Below are 23,505 nucleotides of genomic sequence, written 5' to 3'. Positions count from 1 at the left end.
GATATATGACCGAACCTAACCAACCCTACCTAACCTAACCTAACCTAACCTATATATATATTTAAGGTTAGGTTAGGTAGCCAAAAAAAGCTAGGTTAGGTTAGGTTAGGTAGGTTAGGTAGACGAAAAAACATTAATTCATGAAAACTTGGCTTATTAGGCAAATCGGGCCTTGCATAGTAGGCTGAGAAGTGAGTTCTGGCTACTAGGTACGACATATATATATATATATATATATATATATATATATATATATATATATATATATATATATATATATATATATATATATATATATATATGTCGTACCTAGTAGCCAGAACGCACTTCTCAGCCTACTATGCAAGGCCCAATTTGCCTAATAAGCCAAGTTTTCATGAATTAATTGTTTTTCGACTACCTAACCTACCTAACCTAACCTAACCTAACTTTTTCGGCTACCTAACCTAACCTAACCTATAAAGATAGGTTAGGTTAGGTTAGGTAGGGTTGGTTAGGTTCGGTCATATATCTACGTTAATTTTAACTCCAATAAAAAAAATTGACCTCATACATAATGAAATGGGTAGCTATATCATTTCATTAGAAAAAAAATTAGAGAAAATATATTAATTCAGGAAATCTTGGCTTATTAGGCAAATCGGGCCTTGCATGGTAGGCCGAGAAGTGCGTTCTGGCTACTAGGTACGACATATATATATATATATGTCGTACCTAGTAGCCAGAACTCACTTCTCAGCCTACTATGCAAGGCCCGATTTGCCTAATAAGCCAAGTTTTCATGAATTAATGTTTTTTCGTCTACCTAACCTACCTAACCTAACCTAACCTAGCTTTTTTTGGCTACCTAACCTAACCTTACCTATATATATAGGTTAGGTTAGGTTAGGTAGGTTTGGTTAGGTTCGGTCATATATCTACGTTAATTTTAACTCCAATAAAAAAAAAATGACCTCATACATAGTGAAAAGGGTAGCTTTATCATTTCATAAGAAAAAAATTATAGTAAATAAATTAATTCAGGAAAACTTGGCTTATTAGGCAAATCGGGCCTTGAATAGTAGGCTGAGAAGTGAGTTCTGGCTACTAGGTACGACATATATATATATATATATATATATATATATATATATATATATATATATATATATATATATATATATATATATATATATATATGTCGTACCTAGTAGCCAGAACGTACTTCTCAGCCAACTATGCAAGGCCCAATTTGCCTAATAAACCAAGTTTTCATGAATTAATTGTTTTTCGACTACCTAACCTACCTAACCTACCCTAACCTAACAATTTCGGCTACCTAACCTAACCTAACCTCAACAGATAGGTTAGGTTAGGTTAGGTAGGGTTGGTTAGGTTCGGTCATATATCTACGTTAATTTAAACTCCAATAAAAAAAAATGACCTCATACATATTGGAATGGGTAGCTTTATCATTTCATAAGAAAAAAATTAGAGAAAGTATATTAATTCAGGAAAACTTGGCTTATTAGGCAAATCGGGCCTTGCAAAGTAGGCCGAGAAGTGCATTCTGGCTACTAGGTACGACATATATATATATATATATATATATATATATATATATGTCGTACCTAGTAGCCAGAACGCACTTCTCAGCCTACTATTCAAGGCCCGATTTGCCTAATAAGCCAAGTTTTCATGAATTAATTGTTTTTCGACAACCTAACCTACCTAACCTAACGTAACCTACCTTTTTCGACTACCTAACCTAACCTAACCAATAGAGATAGGTTAGGTTAGGTTAGGTAGGATTGGTTAGGTTCGGTCATACATCTACGTTAATTTTAACTCCAATAAAATAAAATTAACATCATACATAATGAAATGGGTAGCTTTATCATTTCATAAGAAAAAAATTAGAGAAAATATATTAATTCAGGAAAACTTGGCTTATTAAGCAAATCGAGCCTTGCATAGTAGGCTCAGAAGTGCGTTCTGGCTACTAGGTACGACATATATATATATATATATATATATATATATATATATATATATATATATATATATATATATATATATATATATATATATATATATATATATGACTGAAAACTGACACCCCAGAAGTGACTCGAAGCCATACTCCCAGGAGCAACGCAACTGGTAACTACAGGACGCCTTAATCCGCGTGACCATCATGACCGGACTAAAGGAAGTGATAGCCGAAGCTATTTGAACCACTTCCCCGCCGGCACTTGGATGGTAATCTTGGGCATAGCATTTTATCAAATCACCTCATTCTTTGGGGCACACGTGAGGAACACAAATGCGAACAAGCCTGAATGGTCCCCAGGATTATATGCGACTGAAAACTCACACCACAGAGTGGGTTCGAGTCACTTCTGGGGTGTGAGTTTTCAGTCGCATATAGTCCTGGGGACCATTCAAGCTTGTTCGCATTTGTGTTCCTCACGTGTGCCCCAAAGAATGAGGTGATTTGATAAAATGCTATGCCCAAGATTACTATCCGAGTGCCGGCGGGGAAGTGGTTCAAATAGCTTCGGCTATCACTTCCTTTTGTCCAGTCGTGATGGTCAAGCGGATTAAGGCGTCCTGTAGTTACCAATATATACATATATATATGTATATATATATATATATATATATATATATATATATATATATATATATATATATATATATATATATGTAGTAGGCGTGGATGAGTCCACCTCGTGGACTCGTGAAAGTGCGTCGGCGACGACGTTGTCGGAGCCTTTGATGAAAAAGAAGGTAATGATTGACAGTCTCCGTGGTGTAGTGGTAAGACACTCGCCTGGCGTTCCGCGAGCGCTATGTCATGGGTTCGTATCCTGGCCGGGGAGGATTTACTGGGCGCCATTCCTTAACTGTAGCCTCTGTTTAACGCAACAGTAAAATGTGTACTTGGATGAAAAAACGATTCTTCGCGGCAGGGGATCGTATTCCAGGGACCTGCCCGAAACGCTACGCGTACTAGTGGCTGTACAAGAATGTAACAACTCTTGTATATATCTCAAAAAAAAAAAAAAAAAAATGTTGAAGTTCTACAGATACAGTGCCCAGAAAAGCAGACGTTTGTTGGAGAACTGGGCCTGTTGCAGAAACCGGAGAGAGTTGTGGTCCGAATAGATGGTGAGGGACCGGTAACCTTGTAGATAAGGTTCATAGTGTTGGATGCTCAGGAGGATTGCCAGCAACTCCTTTTCTATGGTGCTATAATTCCGTCGGTGAGGTTTCAGCTTTTGGCTGTAGTAGCTGACAGGAAGAACCTCTTTGCCACGTTGTTGCATAAGGACACCTCCGATGCCGGTACTGCTGGCGTCGACATTGAAGACGAAGGGCTTCGTAACATCTGGCGAGGCGAGATTGGGATTAGTGCACAATAAAGACTTCACTTGTTCGAAAGCAACCCCCTGTGAAGTTGTCCAATGATATCGTTGTTTAGGGCTGGTCAGGTTAATGAGAAGTGTCGCTACTGTACTGAAATTTTTCACGAATCTACGATAATACGACGCTAGACCTAGGAAGGGCATGAGCTGCTTCCTGGTGGTAGGTCGTGGGTAATGCTGAATGGCTTGTTGATGAACTGTTAAGGGAGCTAGGCTGCCACTGCCTATCACATGACCAAGGTAGCGCACTTTACCTTTGAAGAATGTAGACTTGCCTAAGTTAATGGTGAGGCCGGCTTTTAGGAGCTTCTTGAACAACCGCTGTAGCTGGAGCAGATGGTCGTCCCAGCTGGTGGTTACCACAACGATGTCATCGAAGTAGGCGTAGATATTATCCAGGCCCTGGATGACTATGTTGACAGCTGTCTGAAAGGTGGCAGGGGCATTACATAATCCAAAGGGAAGCCGCTCATACCTAAACAGGCCAAAGAGAGTGGTGAAGGTAGAAATTTCCTTAGCTTGCTCCGTCAGGCTGATCTGGTAGTATCCTTTCAACAAGTCAATTTGTTAAAGATAAATTGCATTACGGATAGCGTCAAGGATATCGTCGATTCGTGACAAAGGGTAGAAATCCTTGATGGTGACGGCATTTAATTTGTGAAAGTGAGTACAGAGGCGCACCTTACCGTGAGGTTTCGGCACCAAGATGCAGGGTGAGGCCCAAGGGGACTCACAAGGTGCTGCCAGCCCATGATCAAGGAGGTACCGTACTTCACAGCAAGCATTGCTTCCTTCTTCTGTTGGCCGATGCAATAGAAGGATTGGCAGATCGGCGTCGTACCAGGAAGCAATTTAATGTCGTGCTGAACCACAGTACACTCCTGCAGATTATCGTTGAACAACTCCAGGTGTTGGTTGAAGACTTTGACGAGAGGAGCACTGTGGGGCTCCTGAAAGTACCATGGAAGATCTTTTAGGATTTCCGAATTGGAAGGCACTGACTCAGAGTCAGGGCATTCGGGAGGAGAAGCAGGGAAGGTCTCACTGTGAAGGTAGGGATCCTTGAAGGTGGAGAGGGATACTAACACAGTGGAAGGTGTACCTTGATACTGCTTCAAGAGGTTGATGTGGCACAACTGGGTCTTCCGCCGCCGCCTGTCTGTAGTTTCTAGAACGTAGTTGTAGTTGTTCCTGCATTCCTTGATGCGATAGGGACCTGAAAATTTGCTTTGGAACGGAGAACCAGGGATAGGAAAATATGCTAGGACGAAGTCTCCTACACTAAACTTTCTGATTTTATTATGCTTATCAAAATAAATGTTCATATTTGTTTGAGACCTTATTAAATTGCTACTAGCAAATTTATGTACTCTTTCAAGAGTGTGCCTCACGTTTTGAAGAAACTGGGGCACATGAAGAGAATCACTGAAGGTTTTTGAGCGAAGTGAATCTTTTAAAGCTTTAACGGGGGTACGACACTTACGGCCGTAGAGCATCTCATAAGGAGATACTCCAAGGGACTCATTTGAAAAACTTATGAAAATACACATTATAAGGTCAAGTTGATTATCCCAGTCTTTCTCCCTCTCAATGCAAAATTTCAATAGGAGTAACTTTATAGTCTGATGACTACGCTCAAGAGAACCCTGTGAAGCAGGATGATAGGGGCTGGACAGTACCTGTGTTATGTGGAATTCCTCCAGTGTCTTCTTGAAGAGATCACTGGTGAAGTTGGTGCCACAATCACTCTGTATCTCCTTCGGAAATCGATAAAGGGTAAAGATCGTCAGGAGCTGTTTCACAAGGGTAGCAGCCGTAATGTTCTTTATGGGAACTGCTATGGGGAACCTGGTAGTTGGACATAGGACAGTGATATGTAGATGTTGCCAGAACTGGTCCTGGGTAATGGACCAACACAGTTTATTATTAACTTACTATAGGGGTTCCGAAGGCACTGGAATAGGAATAAGAGGTGCCATGGGAATAGACATTGTTGGGATTGAGTACTACAGATGTTGGAGGTAACATGTTTGGAGCAGATGCTCTTTTGTTTATGATCTTGTTAATAATATTTCATGTACCTGATAGTTGTTTTGGTTGTTGCTGTTATTGGTTGAGAATAAAACCATGTGGACGAAGATTGTTTTTCTTCAGCCTTCAACCATAACAGTGGCGACGAGGATTAAACACCTCCGGCAGAGAGCCTGGGTACGAGACGTGGTGTGAGGATCAAGTGAGAGCAGGGTACGACGTGTGGACGAGTGGACGCTTCGCATATAACAGTGGAGTGTGCTACACCGTGGCCATGGCTACGCCGCTCATGTCAATGGAGCCGTTAAACACTGCCAAGATCTCGTTGGACCTGTGGCTCAGCCTGCTGGAAGCAAACTTTCAGTACAGGGAGATTAAGGAGGACGCCAACAAGAAAGCGGTACTCTTAGTTTCACTGGGTTCTGAAGCGTATAGTGTTCTCGGAAATTTGTGTGCACCTGAGCTACCCCACACGAAGACCTATGTAGACCTGATTGCTCTGCTTAAACGTCAGTATGTGGTGAAACCATCATATCACAGGAGTTTGATGGATTTCCAGAAGAGGACGAAAAAGCAGCAGGACTCCGTACAGGATTTGTCCACGGAATTGAAGGCTTTGGTTAACCACTGCAACTTCGGAGCACAGTTGGACGGCAGGGTTAGGGACCAGTTGTTCATGGCAGTGGAAAAGAAGAATTATTTCCCTAACCTGGTGGCAGAAAATTTGGATCTACAATTGATGACATCATGGACAGTGCTCGAGAAGATATTGAACCTGGAAAGGGCTTTTGGAAGTAAGACTTCTACTCAGGACATTATGGTCGTACAGGGCCAGACCAGATGTACACACTGTGGATACAATCACATAAGTAGCAAATGCAAGTTTCGTGCCTATACATGCAACTTTTGTAACAAGGAGGGACACTTGCAGAAAGTGTGTAGGGAATATCTGAACGGGAACGGCAAGCCCTGGGAGAGGATACCTGGTTGATGGTGTTCTGGGTTCTTCTACTCCCCAAGCCCGGCCCGGGGCCAGACTTGACTTGTGAGAGTTTGGTCCACCAGGCTGTTGTTTGAAGCGGCCCGCAGGCCCACATACCCACCACAGCCCGGCTGGTCAGGCACTCCTTGAAGGACACAATCTAGTTTCCTCTTGAAGATGTCCACGGTTGTTCCTGTAATATTTCTGATGCTCGCTGGTAGGACGTTGAACAACCGTGGACCTCTGATGTTCATACAGTGTTCTCTGTTTGTGCCCATGGCACCTCTGCTCTTCACTGGTTCTATTCTACATTTTCTTCCATGTCGTTCACTCCAGTACGTTGTTATTTTACTGTGCAGATTTGGGGCCTGTCCCTCCAGTATTTTCCATGTGTATATTATTTGGTATCTCTCTCGTCTCCTTTCTAGTGAGTACATTTGGAGAGCTTTGAGACGATCCCAATAATTTAGGTGCTTTATCTCGTCTATGTGTGCCGTATATGTTCTCTGTATTCCCTCTATTTCAGCAATCTCTCCTGCTCTGAAGGGGGAAGTGAGTACTGAGCAGTACTCAAGACGGGACAACACAAGTGATTTGAAGAGTACAACCATTGTGATGGGATCTCTGGACTTGAAGGTTCTCGTAATCCATCCTATCATTTTTCTGGCTGACGCAATACTTGCTTGGTTATCCTCCCTAAACGTTAGGTCGTCAGACATCATTATTCCCAAATCCTTGACATGCTGTTTTCCTTCTATGGGCAGATTCGATTGTGTTTTGTACCCTGTATTATGTTTAAGATCCTCATTTTGCCGTATCTGAGTACCTGGAATTTATCGCCGTTAAACATCATGTTATTTTTTGCTGCCCAATCGAAAACTTTGTTAATATCTGTTTGTAGTTTATCAATGTCTTCGGCAGAGGTAATTTTCATGCTGATTTTTGTATCACCTGCAAAGGACGACACGAAGCTGTGACTTGTGTTTTTGTCTATATCTGATATGAGAATAAGGAATAGCCGTAGTGCAAGGACTGTACCTTGAGGTACAGAGCTTTTAACTGCGCTCGGACTCGATTTTACTTGATTGACTGTTACTCTTTGTGTTCTGTTCGACAGGAAATTGAGTATCAAGCGCCCTACTTTACCAGTTATACCCATTGACCTCATTTTGTGTGCAATCACTCCATGGTCACATTTGTCGAATGCCTGTGCAAAATCTGTGTATACGACATCTGCATTATGTTTTTCCTCTAATGCCTCAGTGATTTTGTCATAGTGGTCAAGTAGCTGTGGGAGGCATGATCTTCCTGCTCTAAATCCATGCTGGCCTGGATTGTGGAGGTCATTGGTTTCCATGAATCTAGTGACCTGACTCCTGATCACTCTTTCAAATACTTTTATTATGTGGGACGTTAGTGCAACTGGTCTATAATTCTTTGCCAATGCTTTACTACCACCCTTGTGTAGAGGAGCAATGTCTACTGCTTTAAGCGCATCTGGTATCTCCCCTGTGTCCAAGCTCTTCCTCCACACTATACTGAGTGCCTGTGCTACTGGCACTTTGCATTTCTTTATAAATATTGAATTCAATGAGTCTGGACCCGGGGCTGAGTGCATGGGCATATTGTCAATTTCTCTTTCAAAATCTGCCACACTCGTGTTGATATCAGTTATAGTTACAGGTGTTTGAGTATCATTCATAAAGAAATTGTCCGAATCTTCCACTTTCATGCTGTGTATCGGAGTGCTAAACATGTCTTCATACTGCTTTTTTAGGATTTCACTAATTTCTTTGTCATCCTCAGTGTTTGAACCTTCACTAATACGAATAGGTCCAATACTGGCAGTGGTTTTCGCTTTTGATTTAGCATATGTGAAGAAATATTTTGGGTTTTTTCTTTATTTCTTGAATTGCTTTCTGTTCTAGTTGTCTTTCTTCAGTCTGATAGGAATGCTTCAGTCTCTGTTTGATTTCTTCAATCTCCCTGTTTAAGTTATTTCTTCTCTGTATGGAGAGTCGTGTCTGCTTAAGCATTTCCGTTAATTTCTTCCTCCTTTTGTAATGTTGTCTGCGTTCTCTTTCTACATTGGACCTCTTTCTGGCTTTCCTCAAAGGAACATGTTTCAGACGGACTTTATATGCTTCAGAAGTCAGTTTTTCTATTCCTTGTGTAGGATTTTTATTTCTAAGAACATTTTCCCATTGAATGTTTGTAAGTTCCTTGTTTATTTTCTCCCAGTCTATCCTCTTATTATTAAAATTGAATTTATTGAATAGACCTTCTCGCTTGTTGTTTCTCTTGGGCCTAATACCGTTATTAATGTTAGTTTGCACTTCAATGAGCTTGTGGTCCGAGTACATAGTGTCTGAGACAGTAATGTCTCTGATTAGCTCCTCATTGTTCGTGAATATCAGGTCCAGCGTGTTTTCGTTCCTAGTTGGTTCTGTAATCTGCTGACTGAACGAGAATTTGTCACAGAATCTCAGTAGTTCTCTGACCTGTGGTTGGTTATTTCCAGGTTGACTTCCTGCTATAATGTTATTGTTTACTATTCTCCATTTTAAACTGGGTAGATTGAAGTCTCTAAGGAAGATGATATCTGATACTGGGTTTGCTAGGTTATCAAGGATATTCTCTATTTGGTGGATCTGTTCAGTGAAGTCCTCAACTGTTGCAGAGGAAGGTAACCCGTCTGAAGTAGCTGCAGGTGAGGAAAACCGACTATATTCGGTGAAAGAAAAGGTATGTTCAGTGAAGTCACAAGTGGTGAATTTTGTAATTAATGGGAAGTTAGTTTCCTTGGAACTGGACACTGGTGCTGCAGTGTCAACATTGTCTAGAGATTGGGCAGATACCTTGCAATTGAATGTAAAACCAGGTAAAAAAATTAAGTGCATATGACAATGTACCGATTAAGGTCTATGGCAAGGTGTCGGCAAATGTAGGTTATAATGGAAAAGAAATTGTCCAGGATTTTTATGTAGTGGATTCACATAATCCTGGTCTATGTGGTAAGGATCTCATGGAAAAAGTGGGAATTTTCTTGGATGGCCTAGATGAATTGTTGATAGTTAAAACAATTAAAAGTGCCGAACAAATGTTAGATAAATATTCAGTGGAGGCAGATAAGCCAATTAATAGCATGGTGGCAAAAATTCACCTGAAAAGTAGGCCTTCACCTAAAGTTTTCAAGGCAAGAACAGTGCCGTTTCATTACAAGCAATTGGTAGAATCAGCCCTGGAAAAGCATGTGGCAGAAGGCATCTTAGAGCCAATTACACATAGTGAGTGGGCAGCCCCAATTGTACCAGTGTTAAAGGCAGATCGGAAATCCTTGAGAATCTGTGCAGACTTCAAAGAACTGAACAACCACATACACTGTGAGAAGTACCCTTTACCTAAGATAGATGAGTTGGTGTCAATGGTCTGCAAGGGGGCAATTTTTTCTAAGATTGACCTAAAAGATGCTTACTTGCAAATTCCTGTAGAGGAGGAGAGCCAGAAATTGTTAGTGATTAATACCCACAAGGAGTTATTTAAGTATAAAAGACTTCCTTTTGGACTCTCCTCGTCTCCAGCAATTTTTCAGAGATTCGTGTCCCAGTTGTTAGTTAACATTGAAGGTGTGGCAAGTTTTTTAGATGACATTATTGTATGTGGGGAGAATGAGGAAGTCCATGATGCTAGATTAGAACAAGTTTTGAATCTTTTGCAAAAGCACAATGTGAAGATCAACAAGGGTAAAACAACGTTGAAGACCAAGGCCATTGAATATCTGGGGTACCATATTTCAGGTAAGGGCTTTACTCCTTCTCACAAAAATGTAGCGGCTATAATAGATGCCGCAGCCCCTACATCAGTTGGGGAAGTACAGTCTTTTGTTGGGATGGTTACATATTTTTGTAAGTTCGTGAAGAACTTTTCAACAAAATTAGCACTCTTGTATGAATTGTTGAAAAGGGGCTAGATTTAAGTGGGCAGCAAGAGAGGAACATGTATACAGGAATATTAAGCAGGAATTGATCAATTCTCCAGTGCTCACTAATTTTACAGTTAGAATCCCGTTAAAACTGGAGGTAGATGCTTCCCCAGTAGGAGTGGGTTGTGTATTATTACAGGAAGTAGATGGTCAGGATAAAGTAGTATATTTTGCTTGCAAGAAATTATCTCCTGCGGAACAGAATTATTCTCAGTTAGATAAAGAAGCCTTAGCTTTGGTATATGCTGTAAAAAAACTGAGGTATTTTCTGCTGGGGAGGAAATTTCTTGCTAGAACAGACCATAAACCCCTGCTAGGATTGTTTGGCAGAGGTAAGCAGATTCCAGTTAATGCCAATGCTAAAATTCAAAGATGGGCATTACTACTCTCGCAGTTTGAGTATGATTTAGAGTATAAGCCAGGCAAGGATAATGTAGTAGCTGATGCATTAAGTAGATTGCCTGTGACAAAAGAATTAAATTCCAGTATTCCAGTGGAGTATGTTAACCTGGTGGAATCTATGTCTTTTGAGGATATTTCATTCCAGACTATTAGGAAGGCAACTGGTAGAGATCCCAAATTAAGTCTGTTGATGAAATATGTCAAATATGGTTGGAATGATAATTTATTATTGTCAGAGTATGCTGCAGTGAAGGCTGACCTTAGTATTCACCAGGATGTACTCTTGTATAGGAATAGAGTGGTGGTGCCTGGGAAACTGAGATGTAACATTTTGGAACAGCTGCATGTAGGCCATAATGGCATAAATGATATGAAAGCAGAAGCTAGAAGTTGGGTTTGGTGGCCAAAAATAGACCAGGATATTGCTGAGGTAACAAAAAATTGTCATATTTGCTTTAAGAATTATCAGAAACCACAGGCCCCAGTACTGTCTTGGCCATGCACTGGAAAACCCTGGTCTAGACTTCATATAGATTATGCGGGACCTATGGATAATAAATATTACCTAGTGGTGGTGGATTCATACACCAAATTTCTGGATGCGCATGTGTGTAATTCCACCACATCATCTGTAACTTGTGAATTACTAAGGAAAACATTTTGTAACTTTGTATTACCAGACATGGTGCTCTCAGACAATGCTCCTTATTTTGTTACAGTGGAAATGGAGGATTTTTTTTCGAAAAAATGGTATTAAACATGTAAAACCTACCCCCCTATAATCCTTTTTCGAATAGTCTAGCAGAGAAAGCAGTGCGATCCTTGAAAGAAGGGTTAAAGCGGTTTACGGAAGGTACTATTAATACAAGGCTTTGTAGATTTTTATATAATCAAAGGAAAACTGTTCATTCTACTACTGGTAAATCTCCTTCTGAATTACTGTTTAATAGGCACTTTAAAGTGCACATGGAAGCAGTAAAGAGAGATCCCGATAAAGAGAAATCGGTAACTAGCTTGGCAATTCAGTTGGCTCAGGGAGAGGAATTGTTGTTTAATGAGGGGGATGCAGTATATGCAAGGAATTTTGGAAGTGGAAAGCCCTGGGTGGAAGGGAAAATTAGGGGAGTCCTGGGCCGCAGGAGTTTCACTGTGCAAGTGCAGAGTTTTGGGAACATTAATTGGAAAAGGCATGGCGATCAGCTCATGCCAAGGTTCACGGGGAATTCTGAAGACCCTTCAGGTGGTGGGGGGGGGGGCAACTAGTGATGCCCATCCTGATAATGAAGGGATAGCAGCACCTGCAGGAGACCGGGAGGCAGAGCAAGGGGCAGAAGAGGGTAATGGGGATACAGTTAACCCTATGGACTCTACAAGGAGTAATTCAGAAGAATGTTTCCCAGAAGTAACAGGTCAGGACTCCCAGTTGAGAAAATCAGGAAGAGTCATACGACCACCTGATAGACTTAACCTGTAGGGATATAGTTTATTTAAAAGGGGAGGAATGTTGGGATTGAGTACTACAGATGTTGGAGGTAGCATGTTTGGAGCAGATGCTCTTTTGTTTATGATCTTGTTAATAATATTTCATGTACCTGATAATTGTTTTCGTTGTTGTTGTTATTGGTTGAGAATAAAACCATGTGGACGAAGATTGTTTCTCTTCAGCCTTCAACCATAACAGACAAGTTAGGCTTTCCTGCAATCTGACATGTATGACAATCTTGTACGAAGGTTTTGAAATCTCTTACTGTGGTGTTTGTGTGTTACTGAGGAAGTCTTGGTTGTAGGGTTGATGTAAAGTCATGACTTGGTTACTGACTTTAATACTTAATATGATTACATGACTAGTAGCTACCAAGCTTGGCGGGCGTCCTGTACGCTCTCTTGTTTACCTTCTCTCTCTCTCTCTGGCGTCTCAGCCGCCGCACATAGAAAACGGATGGTACCATTTTCTGTGAACATGACATCCCTCCTTTTCTTTAAAAAGAATGAATACAGGATGTCTACCATGCTTGTAGCACAAAGCAAAGTTATTGACACAAAGTAAGTTATTACCATATCAAGAGATACTGCATACATTTAACATTAATTAAGCACACAAAGAATTTAAACAACTTAATCTTTTCCACAAAGGATTTCAATGTTAAAAATACATATGCAATGTTAAACAAACATGAAAGAAACTGTAATACAAAGTTACAAAATATTGAATGAGAGATCTGCATTATTCAAACAATATTAAATTTAGTTTAGCATGACAAGTAAATATTTTGCATTACATAGGAACACAATTAATCATCAAATCGTGTAGGGCGTTTAACGTGACGTTTAGGACGAGAGTCCCCAAATACAATAATATCCCTTGATGAATTGTTTATTGAGTTATAACTCATTTTTTCTTTTTCTTTTGCACGACTTTGCACTTCATCATTTTCTACACTAGTTGGAATCACTTTGAAATAGGTCATATTACGTGTTATACTATGATCTCTATTACTAGCTGTTACCATAGTTCCTTTTACACTAATCACTTTATATGGTTTTGTATCATATGGCATATCTAACTTTCCCTCTTTTTTCTTTTTAACGAGAACAGTGTCACCAACCTTTATGAACTGTTCCTTTGCACGTTGATCATGAGCAATTTTCATTTTGCCCTTGGCTAGTGCATCCTTCTGAGCGAGACGTTTATCCGTTACCTCGGCTGGCATGACGGGTAGTGCGATTCTCATAGGACGGTCAAATAAAAGTTCACCAGGTGACTTGCCCAGTGTTCCATGCGGTGTTGCACGGTAGTTCCTGAGAAAAGCATACATAGCTTGTTTCCAGGATCGTCCTTCGGCATGAGCACAGCGTACCGCTTTCATGAGAGGTTGCATGAATTTCTCAACTTCTCCATTTGCTTGAGGATGTAGTGGCATCACACGGCGGTGTTTGAATCCAATATGCTCAGCAAAGTTGACGAAGTCTTGTCCATTGAATGGCGGTCCATTGTCTGTCTTGACAACTTCAGGAATGCCAAAGTTTGAAAAGATCTTGTCGAGTTTCGGGATGACGGCCTTTGCAGATGTGGAAGTGATGATTTCTACTTCTGGATAACGTGAGTGATCATCAATGACTACCATCAAGTACTCTCCAGTTGGTAGTGGTCCGCAGAAGTCCATCGTTACTTCCGTCCATGGTGCAGCAGGTAGTGGTGAAGGTTGTAGAGGTGTTGGTCTTGAAGTATCCACTGCAGCTTGGCAAGGGACACAGGCATCATGCATATCCTTTGCTTGACGATCAATGCCAGGAAACCACACCTTTTCTCGTAGCAGCTGTTTGGTCCTAACAAGACCTTGGTGTCCTTGATGTGCAAGCTTCAGAGCACGTTGCTGGAGAACAGCTGGAATCACGATACGAGTACCTCGCAGCACAGTGTCGCGTTGTTGCGTAACACTTAATTCTGTCTGGATGCGTTCAAGTGCTTTGAATGCATCTTGGTCAACTCCTGAGGGTGGGATGCGTGGAAACTTTTTCTTAGTCAATGCATCCACTGTTGCTTGCAGAGTTGGGTCCTCTAGGGTTGCAGTACGGATTTCATCAAGAGTGAGAGCCTTAGGGACTGCATCACAGATTGCAGAGTGTACATATTCCTCGGCAACTTGCTGATGCTTGGTGATGGTGAAACTGTTGGCAGGATGTCGACTGATGTAATCAGCGGGATTGCCTGCACCCGGCTTGTATTTCACCGTAAAGTTGTATGGTTGCACACGAAGAGCCCATCTCTCAATGCGAGCTGGTGGTTTGGACTTTGGATTATTGAAGATGGTCTCCAACGGTTTGTGGTCAGTGACCATCGTGGTGAAGGGCGCACCAAGCAGATACACCTTGAAGTGTTCACAGCCCCATACAAGAGCAAGAGCTTCCTTCTCTGTCTGACTGTATCGTTGCTCAACATCTGTGAGAGAACGGCTGGCGTAGGCAATTACTACTCTGGAATCTGGTTGACCAGGTTTGTGTTGGGCTAAAACAGCACCTAAACCAACAGGACTAGCATCCACCGTTAACTCAGTGTCCATTGATGGATCAAAGTATGCAGCAGTCGCATTCTCTACTAGTGCATCTTTCACAGCATCAAATGCATTTTGCTCGATATCGCTCCAGTACCATGATGCGTTTTTCTTCAGGAGCTCACGTAGAGGCTTTGTAATGGTAGCAAAATCTGGAATGAAGCGAGAACAGTAGTTTGCCATTCCCAGAAAACTATGTACTTCAGTGGACGTTGAAGGAGGTGCAGCATTCTTGATATCTGCAACTTTCTTAGGATATGGAGACAGACCTTTGTCACTAAGTATATGTCCAAAGAATTCAATTTTATGTTGATTGAACTCACACTTTGATCGGCTTAACGTCAGATTCTTTTCTCGTAAGCGTTGCAATGTTGCACGAAGAGCTTTGTCGTGTTCAGCTTGGGTACGGCCATAAACAATGATGTCATCAGACATGTTGTCAGCATTAGGTATGTCTTGCAATACCTGGCTGATGATGTGCTGGAATACCTCGGCAGCACTGTTGATACCAAAACTCAGGCGCTTGTACCTATACAGACCTCGATGTGTCGTAAACGTTGTGATGAATCGACTCTCCTCATCAAGTTCAAGCTGATGATAGCCCTTGTTTAAATCTAACTTGCTGAATACAGTTGCACCATTCAAGCGGTAGATCATATCATCTACAGTCGGTGTAGGATGGCGTTCACGCATTATTGCCTTGTTGGGAACACGCATGTCCACACAAATGCGTATCTCATCTGGATTCTTCGGCTTTGGTGGAGTGACAATTGGGCTTACCCATGGTGTTGGGCCTGTTACTGGTTCAATGATATCTAGTTCCATCAGCCTATCCAGTTCGGCATCGACTTTCTTGCGAGTATGGAATGGTTGTCGGCGATGTGGTTGGGCAACTGGAATTACATCTGGGTTGATATGCAGATGTACTTTGCTATCAGTATAACAACCTATGGATTTAAATCGATCAGAAAATTCAGCAACAATACCATCAACATTGTTTGCAGATTCCACTGCTACAGCATTAGAAAGCTGAAGTAGCCCCAATTTGGTTGAAGTCTTGTAACTGAGTAAAGACTCCTTTGCATTCCTAACAACATGGAATGTAGTAATGAGCATTGCATTCTTTGACTTAATCTCTGCAGTGAAAGTTCCAATCACTGGCAAGGCTAACTTCGAAGCATAGGCAGTGGCTTTACCATTGTATTTTTCTAGCTTTGGGAACTGTTTTCTAAATTTTTCATAGTGGCACTCAGCCATGGTGTCAATGTTTGATCCAGTGTCAATAAGAACTTTGAGACAAATACCAGCAATGTATACACATGTCTCTGGGTTGTTTGGAAGATCATTCCATTCTGTGATTGCTTGTACTCCATAAGTATAATCACATTCACTGTCATCTGAGACTGGTTGTAATGAAATGTTGTCTTGTACATTATTAACATTCTGGATATGAGGTGCAATATTGTGTTTACCACCTCGACCCCTATGAACTGATCCTCGTACAGTGCTTTTATTCACTGACTGTGGTTTCTTTAGTGCGGAACGACACATAGCACCACAATGACCTAGTTTTCCACACTCATAGCACTTCTTACCTTGAGCAGGACAAACATTACCTTGGTGCGGGTAGTCTCCTCCACAATTGTAACATTTATTGTTGACACCCTCTGATGTGGGTCGTTGTGACTGCTTGAGTCTTGTTCCTTGACCCCAGTTGTGACATGGTTCTCGGCTAAATTTACTGTTAATTTGGCATGATATCTTCTTTGATTACGATGTCCTCCCTGCACCTTACATACCTCATCACTGTTAGTAACAGTGGCAGCACCGTTATTGGCACTGCACTCCATGACACGAGCATCACGTGCAGCATCTTCCATTCGACGAGCCATATCCAGTATCTTGGTAAGAGAACTGTCATCATCAACAAGTTCTAGAGCTCTTCGACGAAGACGTGTAGATGTGCATGATTCAATTATTTGCTGTTTGATTTCTTTGTCAACATCAGCAAACTCACAATGGGCTGCTAAACCCTGCAGACGTGTGTGGTTTCACACAGTTTCATTAGAGAGTTGTTTTGCTCTCCTGAAATGCATAATTTCCATAGCAGTATTTTGCCTTGGTTTGAAATGCTCTGTTAGTTTGGCTTTGGCAGTGTCATAATCTTTGGCACCACCAGTGTCTTTCAGTGTGTCAAAGATGTCACAAACTCTATCACCTGCATAATGAAGTAGAAAGGCACGCTTTCTTTCAGCACTTTTGATGTCAGAAACTATCAACAAATTTTCAAACTTTTTAAGCCATTTGACCCACCTCTGTGACAGGTTTGTCTGGTCACAGTCAGGATCAAATGCAGGAAACTGAGGTATATTTGCCATTTTTACTGAATAAATGTAACTTATCACTTAAATGTTCCTCAGAATATTAAACACTTACTGCACTGTATATGTTAGTCAAGAATTCACTGTAATTACTTTAATTTTGCAAAGCACACAAGCATTTTAATGCAAAAGTTCACAACAGTGCACAATATAGCAGCAACTGACTTCTTACCTAGCCCTTGTGTACATGTGTTGTTCCTACTCACAGCAGCAGCACAGCAGTTGGCACAGCAGCAGTTGGTACAGCAGCAGTTGGTACAGCAGCAGTTGGTACAGCAGTTGGTGCAGCAGTTGGTACAGCAGTCAGTTCAGTGTGATGAATTTTGTAGCACGAAGCGTCGTTTCGTAACCAAAACATCAGGTTTTGTACACATCAAAGCGTCGTTTCGTACACAACGTCGGCAGATTCCTCAGTACAGTTTCTTCAGCACAGCTTGGGTAGCACACAGCTTGGGTAGCACACAGCATCGGTTAGCACACAGCATCGTTTAGCACACAGCATTGGTTAGCACACAGCATCGGTTAGCATACAGCATCGGGTATGGCGCTCACAGCTTCTCTTCTTCCTCCAGGCAGCATGCTTCTCCCTTGTGTTTGAAACTGAACAAATACCTGCGTTCACAGTTCATCCTCGTCGCCAATGTGGTGTTTGTGTGTTACTGAGGAAGTCTTGATTGTAGGGTTGATGTAAAGTCATGACTTGGTTACTGACTTTAATACTTAATATGATTACATGACTAGTAGCTACCAAGCTTGGCGGGCGTCCTGTACGCTCTCTTGTTTACCTCCTCTCTCTCTCTCTGGCGTCTCAGCCGCCGCACATAGAAAACGGATGGTACCATTTTCTGTGAACATGACACTTACCATACCTGGTAAGTAGTAGTCCTGTCTAAAGGCGTGGTAGGTCTTGTTAAAGTCGTAATGTGAGAGTGATCCATGGGCCAGATGCAAGATGTCGGGCCGTTGACTGGAGGGAACTACCAGTTGGTTAACTCTGGCCCAATCGTCGTCCTCCTTCAATTTGCTGGGTTTATATTTACGGTAAAGTAGTTGGTTCTCTACAAAGACCCCAGGGATACTGTCCGATTGTGTCTCAGCCTGAAATAAGGATGTTAAGGAGGGATCCTTTCTCTGCAACTTACGGAACTCTAGTACTGTGAGATTCGGTGGGAGGCTCGGAGAATCTTAAGGGACTGCTGACGTGGATGGAGCATCTAGTTGCGGGAGTGCGGCTTGTGCACGTGTAGTCACCAAGACAGGAGGTGAGATGTAGTCAGAATCTGTTGCTTGGACCTCTTCTTTAATAAACTGCAAGATAGGATTTTCCACTGCGGAGTCACATACCTGGGGTTTGTCAGTGATAATTAGATTCGTAGGTTGTTGTCCTTCTGCCAAGTCGTTGCATAGGAGAAGTTGAGCTCCTGACATGAGAAAAGGCTTTTTTCGGATGGCGATTTGGAGTTCATCTTGCGTAAACGGACAATCCAGGCGGACTCTGGCAAGTGGATAAGGAGTAGTGGCAGTTAGGTCCGTGATGAGGACATTTTCTTCGGTGTAGGTGACGTTGGGTACAGCTGACTTCAGAAGAATAGATTGTAGAGCTGCTGTGTCCCTCAAGATCTTCCCTTTCAACCTTTCCTCCGAATCTCCGCTACTGGCAGAGACGGTTCCGGGATACAGGTGTCTGTTGAAGAGAGAAATATCATGGGAGTTAACATAAATATTCATAACAGGCTTACTGGGTTTAGGAGGAGTCGATTTGGGTTAGGAATTTCACTGGTGCCCTTGTTCTTAGGACACTTTTCTATGATATGTTGCTGATACTCACTTTTGTAGGACTAGACCAGGTTGACTTACTAGAAGGTGCGTCAGATGGCACTCTGTGAATAAGACTGTAGGAGTCAGCCAATTGAGCACATCTGGTAAGATCGCTTTCTTCCTTGTCGGCTAGGTAGAGAAGTATGGGATTAGGTACACGCCTAAGAAGTTCTTCCACCAGGATGAGGTTGACGAGATCTGTAAAGGTGGAGACTTTTGCGGCTTCCAGCCACTTTATAAAATATCTCTTTTTGTTATTGGCAAACTCTAGATAAGTTGTAGCACTTGCTTTAAGGTAATCCCTGAACTTACGTCTGTAGGTCTCGGTGGAGAGGAGGTAGGCATCGAGCAACGCTTGCTTCAGTACCTGGTAGTCGGTTTCGGACGCTATAGTACTGAGAGTCACAGCAGCTCTACCTGTTAAATGAAACCTGAGAAACACAGACCACTGATCCTGAGGCCAGCTGAGTTGGGTAGCCAGAGCCTGAAATGAAGTAAAAAATACATCTACTTCTGCCTCAACAAAAGATGGCATCAACTTAATAATTGCATGTGAAAGGTTAAAACGTACCGGAAAGTTAGCTTCTGCTTCCTGTCGCCGAGTGTGGTGTGTGGTTTCCAAGTCCAGCTCTCTACGTCGTTGCTCTAGAGCATTGGCGGCTTGCTTCTTATCGTGTTCCCGTTGTATTTCCAGCTCGCGTTTTCTTAACTAACAGTTCCTGATTATGCTCTCGTTGGAATTCAGCTTGCTCCCTCTGAAGAGCAACTTCACGTTCTTTAATTTGAAGCTCTTGCCCTCTCACGCTCACGTTGTAGGGCAGCTTGTTCTCTCTCACGCTCACGTTGTAGGGCAGCTTGTTCTCTCTCACGCTCACGTTGTAGGGCAGCTTGTTCTCTCTCACGCTCACGTTGTAGGGCAGCTTGTTCTCTCTCACGCTCACGTTGTAGGGCAGCTTGTTCTCTTTCACGCTCACGTTGTAGGGCAGCTTGTTCTCTCTCACGCTCATGTTCTAGGGCAGCTTGTTCTCTCTCACGCTCATGTTGTAGGGCAGCTTGTTCTCTCTCACGCTCACGTTGTAGGGCAGCTTGTTCTCTCTCACGCTCATGTTGTAGGACAGCTTGTTCTCTCTCACGCTCATGTTGTAGGGCAGCTTGTTCTCTCTCACGCTCACGTTGTAGGGCAGCTTGTTCTCTCTCACGCTCATGTTGTAGGACAGCTTGTTCTCTCTCACGCTCATGTTGTAGGGCAGCTTGTTCTCTCTCACGCTCACGTTGTAGGGCAGCTTGTTCTCTCTCACGCTCACGTTGTAGGGCAGCTTGTTCTCTCTCACGCTCACGTTGTAGGGCAGCTTGTTCTCTCTCACGCTCACGTTGTAGGGCAGCTTGTTCTCTCTCACGCTCATGTTGTAGGGCAGCTTGTTCTCTCTCACGCTCATGTTGTAGGGCAGCTTGTTCTCTCTCACGCTCACGTTGTAGGGCAGCTTGTTCTCTCTCACGCTCACGTTGTAGGGCAGCTTGTTCTCTCTCACGCTCATGTTGTAGGGCAGCTTGTTCTCTCTCACGCTCACGTTGTAGGGCAGCTTGTTCTCTCTCACGCTCACGTTGTAGGGCAGCTTGTTCTCTCTCACGCTCATGTTCTAGGGCAGCTTGTTCTTTCTGGAGCTGAAGAGTTTCTCTCTGAAGAGCAGCTTGTTCCTTCAGACGATCGCGTTCGACGTTAGCTAGTTCTAGCTTCAATTTCATGGCTGCCAAGGCGCTCTTATCTGCAATTAAGTAATGTTCATGAGATTCAGGTGTAATATGATCATTATCTAATAGATGATCCAATATGAGGTTGTGCAAATCAGTTTTAGTGGCTCCATGTAGGGCTGTAAGGTTGTACTCATTTACTAGAGTCAGCATCTCTGCCTTGGTGGCACGAACTAGTGTGCCCACTTCATCGTTTGGATTCTGTCTAAATGTGGAAAGACGAAACATGGTGAATGATAGCAAATATTTGCAAGAGAATACTCAGGTGGATGTACCAAAATATGAAATGTCAGAGTGACAGGATGACGTGGCAATGGTAAACTATCCTGTTTAAACTTAATAGTTAAGGTTACAATTAACTTTAATAAGTGATCAAGATCAAAAATGAAACTAAGTGTTTCAAGGTCGTAGGGAATCTTGTACCTTGGTACTCTATATGACGAGGATAAAGGCAAGAGGGATCCTACATGGGACGTCGGGCTCTGGCTGCCAGTAGCTGTTTATCGCTGACTGGTGGTGGTTGCTCGTTGCTGTGGGGCGCCAGCTGACTGCGGCGGAGGTCAGCAATATGGCGGCGGCTGGTGGTGGCCGCATCCGCCGTGTGAATACTGCTCGGCTGGAGTTCTCTGCACCGGTGGATTGGGAACTGGTGGCGGCTGCGCTTTTGGATGTCCTTCAGGTGGATATTAAAGATCTCCTCGGTCTCGAGAAATTTTCTCCCACTCGCGTGGCGGTGACGTTTGCCACGTCACCTGGATACGAGCGATTTGTGGGGTGTTGGAACGAGCGGACGACTCCCCTTCCTCATTCGGCTGTCTGTGACTGTCTCTGATCCGTGGGGTCCACTGACTTTTGTGAGCGTGCACGGGGTACCTGTTACGTTTCCTGAGGTGGAGCTTTCTTCTGTGTTTACGAGGTATGGTACGGTGTTGCGTCATCGGTACAACTTGTTTAGTGCCGGGCGGCTGCGGGGCCTCCGGCTGGGTACTCGCACGCTGCATATGCGCCTCAAGGAGCCCATCCCCTCCAAGGTTATGTGCTGTGGTCTTCTGCTCCGAGTTTTCTATCCAGGGCAGGCCCGCACGTGCTTCCGCTGTGGGGAGGAGGGCCATGACACTGCCCAGTGTGAGGTTCCTCGAATGGAGACTGCTTCTGTATTCAGTGTGGGGGATTTTCCCCCCCTCCGTGAGGATGGTGCATCCCTGGCCGGTCCTCGGCGTGGGGGTGTGAATGGTGGGGCACCTGCGACTGTTGCGCCTGGTGGTGCACCTGCGACTGTTGTGCCTGGTGGTGCACCTGCGACTGTTGGTGCCTGGTGGTGCACCTGCGACTGTTGTGCCTGGTGGTGCACCTGCGACTGTTGTGCCTGGTGGTGCACCTGCGACTGTTGCGCCTGGTGGTGCACCTGCGACTGTTGTGCCTGGTGGTGCACCTGCGACTGTTGTGCCTGGTGGTGCACCTGCGTCTGTTGTGCCTGGTGGTGCACCTGCGACTGTTGTGCCTGGTGGTGCACCTGCGACTGTTGTGCCTGGTGGGGCACCTGCGACTGTTGCGCCTGGTGGTGCACCTGCGACTGTTGTGCCTGGTGGTGCACCTGCGACTGTTGTGCCTGGTGGTGCACCTGCGACTGTTGTGCCTGGTGGTGCACCTGCGACTGTTGTGCCTGGTGGTGCACCTGCGACTGTTGCGCCTGGTGGTGCACCTGCGTCTGTTGTGCCTGCTGGTGCACCTGCGACTGTTGTGCCTGGTGGTGCACCTGCGACTGTTGTGCCTGGTGGTGCACCTGCGACTGCTGTGCCTGGTGGTGCACCTGCGACTGCTGTGCCTGCTGGTGCACCTGCGACTGCTGTGCCTGGTGGTGCACCTGCGACTGCTGTGCCTGGTGGTGCACCTGCGACTGCTGTGCCTGGTGGTGCACCTGCGACTGCTGTGCCTGGTGGTGCACCTGCGACTGCTGTGCCTGGTGGTGCACCTGCGACTGTTGTGCCTGGTGGTGCACCTGCGACTGTTGTGCCTGGTGGTGCACCTGTGACTGTTGTGCCTGGTGGTGCACCTGCGACTGTTGTGCCTGGTGGTGCACCTGCGACTGTTGTGCCTGGTGGTGCACCTGCGACTGTTGTGCATGGTGGTGCACCTGCGACTGTTGTGCCTGGTGGTGCACCTGCGACTGTTGTGCCTGGTGGTGCACCTGCGACTGTTGTGCCTGGTGGTGCACCTGCGACTGTTGTGCATGGTGGTGCACCTGCGACTGTTGTGCCTGGTGGTGCACCTGCGACTGTTGTGCATGGTGGTGCACCTGCGACTGTTGTGCCTGGTGGTGCACCTGCGACTGTTGTGCCTGCTGGTTCGTCTGTGCCTGTAGTGTCTCCTGTGCCAGCTGTGGTGGAGGACGTGGCTGCTCCTGATTCCCGTCTTCTACTTCCGGTGGATGTGGAGGTGCATCCTGTTCCTGGTGCTTCGTTGGTGAATGGGCGTGGTGTTGGGAGTGTCGTCTCGGTGCCTCCCGTTGTAGGCGATGCATTCACTGAGGGTGATGGTAGCGTCGTCGTTGGTGCCGGCGTTCCTGTTGCATGCATTGCGAGTCCGCTTTCTGCTCCCCCTGCGGGTGCGTGCCATGAGGGGGCGTTGACCTCCCTTGCTCCTCGCCGGAAGCGCGTTGCGGGGGCGCGCTCACGTAGTCGAGAGCCCCCTGGCAAAC

At 44.1% G+C, this 23,505-nt stretch overlaps 1 protein-coding gene across 1 annotated transcript; it reads right to left on the bottom strand.

Annotated features, from left to right (window-relative positions):
* Positions 1-3,065: 3,065 nt before the first annotated feature.
* LOC138351250 (uncharacterized) lies at positions 3,066-20,065 on the bottom strand. Its single transcript, XM_069302882.1, has 5 exons — positions 19,994-20,065; positions 19,069-19,542; positions 18,105-18,338; positions 4,145-5,308; positions 3,066-3,836 (listed from the first exon to the last, which is right to left on the bottom strand). The coding sequence occupies exons 1-5, from the start codon at positions 20,063-20,065 to the stop codon at positions 3,066-3,068; spliced, it is 2,715 nt and encodes a 904-aa protein (XP_069158983.1).
* Between the last annotated feature and the right edge of the window lie 3,440 nt (positions 20,066-23,505).

This window comes from Procambarus clarkii, chromosome 5, assembly GCF_040958095.1.
Source record: "Procambarus clarkii isolate CNS0578487 chromosome 5, FALCON_Pclarkii_2.0, whole genome shotgun sequence".
NCBI lineage: Eukaryota > Metazoa > Arthropoda > Malacostraca > Decapoda > Cambaridae > Procambarus > Procambarus clarkii.
This window is presented reverse-complemented; position numbering and strand designations above follow the sequence as displayed.

Bases quoted from the DNA above. Each gene is read 5' to 3' on its own strand.
- LOC138351250 (XM_069302882.1), bottom strand. From the start codon at position 20,065: ATGAGCGTGAGAGAGAACAAGCTGCCCTACAACGTGAGCGTGAAAGAG. The intron at 19,543-19,993 runs GTGAGAGAGAAC...ACTTCATTTCAG, and splicing joins AGCTGCCCTACAACGTGAGC to GCTCTGGCTACCCAACTCAG. The intron at 18,339-19,068 runs GTGAGTATCAGC...TCCTTATTTCAG, and splicing joins CCTGGTCTAGTCCTACAAAA to GCTGAGACACAATCGGACAG.